Genomic DNA, 4,001 nt, shown 5'->3' on the forward strand with positions numbered 1-4,001 from the left:
CAGCTCCTCACCTTGCTCACTCTTAGGAATCCAATGAAATCACTCCATTGGAGAATCAAAGAGCAGAGTTAAAAAATCAGGGAGCGGAGCTCTTCCAAATGGGGCCAGCTGTCAGCCATGCCAAGCAAAATGGGGTGACCGAATTCTATATGGAAAGTATTCACGCTACACACCAACATATATTTAGTCACGCTAATGCATATGGCGTGAGTGTGACTATTCATTTGTCATGCCATGTCTAGTGGTGTGTTGCTGAAGATTTAGTTATGAATATGTTATTATTAAAATGTTATAATTTTTTCGGTTAAAACAAAAAAGATTCAGCTCTCTCCATGTGTTTGCTGGAGGAAAAAAAAATAGTGGGGACAGTCCTCACTGATCAACCATGGGCAGTCACCGTGAATTCACGACACGTGTCTGCGGATGCATCTAACTCATGTTGCTAATTCACGGTGGGTGCTCATGGTTGGTTGGTGAGGATCGTGCCCACGGATGCTCGCTTATAAAATCGGTGCCAATGGAGACCCATCCATGTATGAAATATGAATGACAGATGAAAAATTAATCAACAACATCTCGTTACCATGTCAACTTCTGCCCATGCAGAGCAACAAGAGCCTAACGCCCACAACCACCTTCACCACCGTACTTACGTGGAGCTGTATCACCACGGCCTTTACCACATCAAGTCATCGGCGCTGCTGTGCGCGGTCGGACTAGGCATCCCCGGCGCCATCCACCGCCGCGGCGGCGCAGCAACAATCTCCGACCTCGTCGCCAACACCGGTGTCCACCCCGCCAAGCGCTCACACCTCCGGCGGCTCATGCGCATGCTTACCAGCTTCGGCATCTTCGGTGCCGGCGAGCAGCGAGCTGCCGCTGCCGCCGCCGATGATGGTGAGAGTGAGACCGTCTACACGCTCACCCCCGTGTCCAGCGTCCTCGTCGCCGACGACAAGGAGGCATCAGGGGCCTCCTCGCTTGACATGTCGGCACTGCTCCGCCTCTTGGCGCGCCCTAGCACGTCCGTCTCTACCTTCTTCGGCTTGGAAGAGTGGTTCAGAGATGGAGGAACCACGACGCTCTTCGAGATGGCACTTGGTGTGCCTCCATGGAGCTTGACGAAGAACGACGCCGCCTACAATAGAGCCATGAACGAAGCGTGTGTCGTGGACACCAGCATGGCTATGGACATCATGCTGAATGATACCTGCAGAGGAGGCGGCGCCAGCAGTATCTTCAGCGGGCTCAGCTCGCTGGTCGATGTTGGAGGGGGCCATGGCGCAGCCGCTATGGCCATCACTACGGCCTTTCCGCACATGAACTGCAGTGTACTAGACCTCGAACAAGTGATCATCAAGGTGCCACGAGCTGGCACTGATCATGTTCATAGCACGGTGCAGTTCATCGCCGGTGACATGTTTGAGTCTATTCCACCTACAGATGCTGTTTTTCTAAAGGTAAATATAAATATATTCCAATAGATAGATAGATAGATCATCCTCGATCTCCTCCTCGTCATCAATATTAGGTTCTGTTTGATACAAGGAGCTAATAGTTTTAGTTGCTAATAATTGGCTACTTAAATTCAAATAAGTCAAGCTAATAGTTTATCTAATTATTAGCTGAATACCAAACTAACAACTATTTCACTTGCTGAACAAAACTAGTTAGCTAATATTAGTTGTGGCCTATTAGCTAGCTAACTACTAGCAGCTAATGGATCAAAACAGAACCTTAGTGATAGTACTGGCTAGTGATGATTTATGCATATGGAATATTCATGTGGATATATAAATGATGTCTATGTATGCACATGTATGTTTCAGCATGTTTTGGATTGTTGGGATGACGACCACTGTGTCAAGATACTTCAACAGTGCAAGAGAGCAATTCCCGCCAGAGATGCTGGAGGTAAAGTGATCATTATGAATGTTGTGGTCGGCTATGGATCACTGGACAAAGTTGTCAAAGAGACGCAAGTGTTGTTTGATATGTACATGATGCGATATGGTGGGTCTGAGCGAGATGAGCACGAATGGAGAAAAATCTTTTCAAAAGCTGGATTCAGTGATTACAAGATCACGCCCATACTAGGTTTTCATTCAATCATTGAGGTTTTTCCATGAAGAAGCTCAAGGTGGAAACAATCTATCTATATAATTAAGTACCACGACAATAAGAGATAAATAATGAATAATTGTGATTATATATGCTATTGATGTTTGTTTGTATCATGGAAGGAATTCCATAAAATGTCAACACTTATTATCTCCATATATATTGTATAAGGCTTGTATTTCACAGGGACTTATATATTATCCCCATATATATTGTATAAGGCCTGTATTTTACAGGGACTTATTATCCCCGGCCCATATATATTGTATTGTTCTTTATAAGCAACTAGGGCAAGGCTTTGTTGTACTTATACCATCAAATATAATAAAATTGAAAGACCATGAACTGAATCTGTGTTTCTTTTTTTTCCGTACATATCATCCATTTTCTAGTTGCATTGTTTGATTATTTTTCAAATTTCTTTAGGTTATTACAATAGCTGCATGTCTGCTTATAATATTTTGGTTATTGTTTTGGGACAAGTGATTTGTGTTAAACAAGTTTAGTTGTTTGAGAGATTTGAAGTTTGAGAGCCTTAGTGAACTTGTATCTATGGACAGTCCATAGCCTTGAGCACTTGCGATAAGTCAAGAATCTCGGTTGCACATTTGTTACATTTGGAGGAGAAGCTTTCTAGGTGATTAGGTGGCGTCCGGTGCTCCTGTGCTTGTGATGAATCAATATGACAATTTGTGAGGGCTATTGCCCCGCAAGGAAAAAAGATCATCTCTCGAGAAAAACGGTTGAAAGAGATGACCCATCAACTAGGGTTTGACTCTCAGAGGTCACTCACGCCCCCCTCATCAATATGGATACATAGGGTTCAAGTGAAATTGTTCTTCCGAATACACGTGTCAACTTAAATTATCGTGGCATTATTTTCCCTATGCGACACGGGCATTTATCTAGTATAATACAAATATTCAACAATAGAAGTTACTGCTTTCCTCCTACTTCCATGCGTATGTGTAGTGTTTATACTTCATCAATTTTAGTTGTCTTGATGTTAGCAATGATGTTTACTTCAATTTCAATTTATCTATATAGTTCTTGGTGAACCAATTACCCACAACAAGGCTTCATCAGGGAATGGGAATGAAGAGACAAAGGCACTCCAACAGGCACCGTGAAGGAAGCACGGAAGGCTGTAATAAAAATAATATATTTTGCTTTCATGATTTCACTATTTGTCACTTTAGCCAACACAAGTCAACGCGATAAATTTTCACAGCAACGCGCAGGGTATCATCTAGTAATACTAGAGGGGTATCGCTTTTATAAAATAGAAAACATTAAATGGATTTATTGGTGATGTTGATTAGAGTCTTCTAAATTAAAGAGTAGATATTTCTAATTACTGTAATAATTTTTAAGATTTATCTTTTTTCTAGCATATCTCATAAGGATTAACATAGCGGCTCTTTTGGGGCTTCTAATTAATAATAGTAAACATAAAAAACCAGTCTTTTGCGTAGTTCATTCATAATATACATGTTTGACCTCACAAAGATCGCTGGAGAGCACTGGGTTTTTGCCTCTCGAAGTTGGTCCTTCATTGTTCCCAGGTTCTGACTCAGTCTTCAGCTCTAGTTTTTTGGCAAAGTCTCCAAATCAATGTGCCTGACAAAATCTTTGGTTCGGCTTGATTGACCAAGTCTTCTTTGTTTTCAAGGTTACGCTATCTCTGAAAGAAAAAGAACCTAGAGACAAAATTCAAAAACATGAAGGGGGAGGGGGAGGGTGAGGGGCTGAGGGCAAAGGTCAATAGTCTCCAACACGGAGATTTGGTAATATAAAAAACTTTTGGTTTAATATATAGCAAAGTAAGTTGCAAGTGAAAACACATTTTTACAGTCAGTAATGATACAATTCAGCATCCA

General features: G+C 42.0%; 1 protein-coding gene across 1 annotated transcript; it reads left to right on the forward strand.

The window, feature by feature from the left end:
• Positions 1 to 572: 572 nt before the first annotated feature.
• Positions 573 to 2,366, forward strand: LOC136509173 (acetylserotonin O-methyltransferase 2-like). The gene is made up of 2 exons (XM_066504002.1): positions 573 to 1,460; positions 1,830 to 2,366. The coding sequence occupies exons 1-2, from the start codon at positions 585 to 587 to the stop codon at positions 2,127 to 2,129; spliced, it is 1,176 nt and encodes a 391-aa protein (XP_066360099.1). The 5' UTR covers positions 573 to 584; the 3' UTR covers positions 2,130 to 2,366.
• Positions 2,367 to 4,001: the final 1,635 nt, after the last annotated feature.

The sequence above is a fragment of the Miscanthus floridulus genome, chromosome 15, assembly GCF_019320115.1.
Source record: "Miscanthus floridulus cultivar M001 chromosome 15, ASM1932011v1, whole genome shotgun sequence".
Taxonomy (NCBI): Eukaryota; Viridiplantae; Streptophyta; class Magnoliopsida; order Poales; family Poaceae; genus Miscanthus; species Miscanthus floridulus.

Coding starts and splice junctions, on each gene's coding strand:
- LOC136509173 (XM_066504002.1), top strand. CDS start 585: ATGTCAACTTCTGCCCATGCAGAGCAACAAGAGCCTAACGCCCACAAC. Junction 1,461..1,829: donor CAGATGCTGTTTTTCTAAAG/GTAAATATAAAT, acceptor TGTATGTTTCAG/CATGTTTTGGATTGTTGGGA.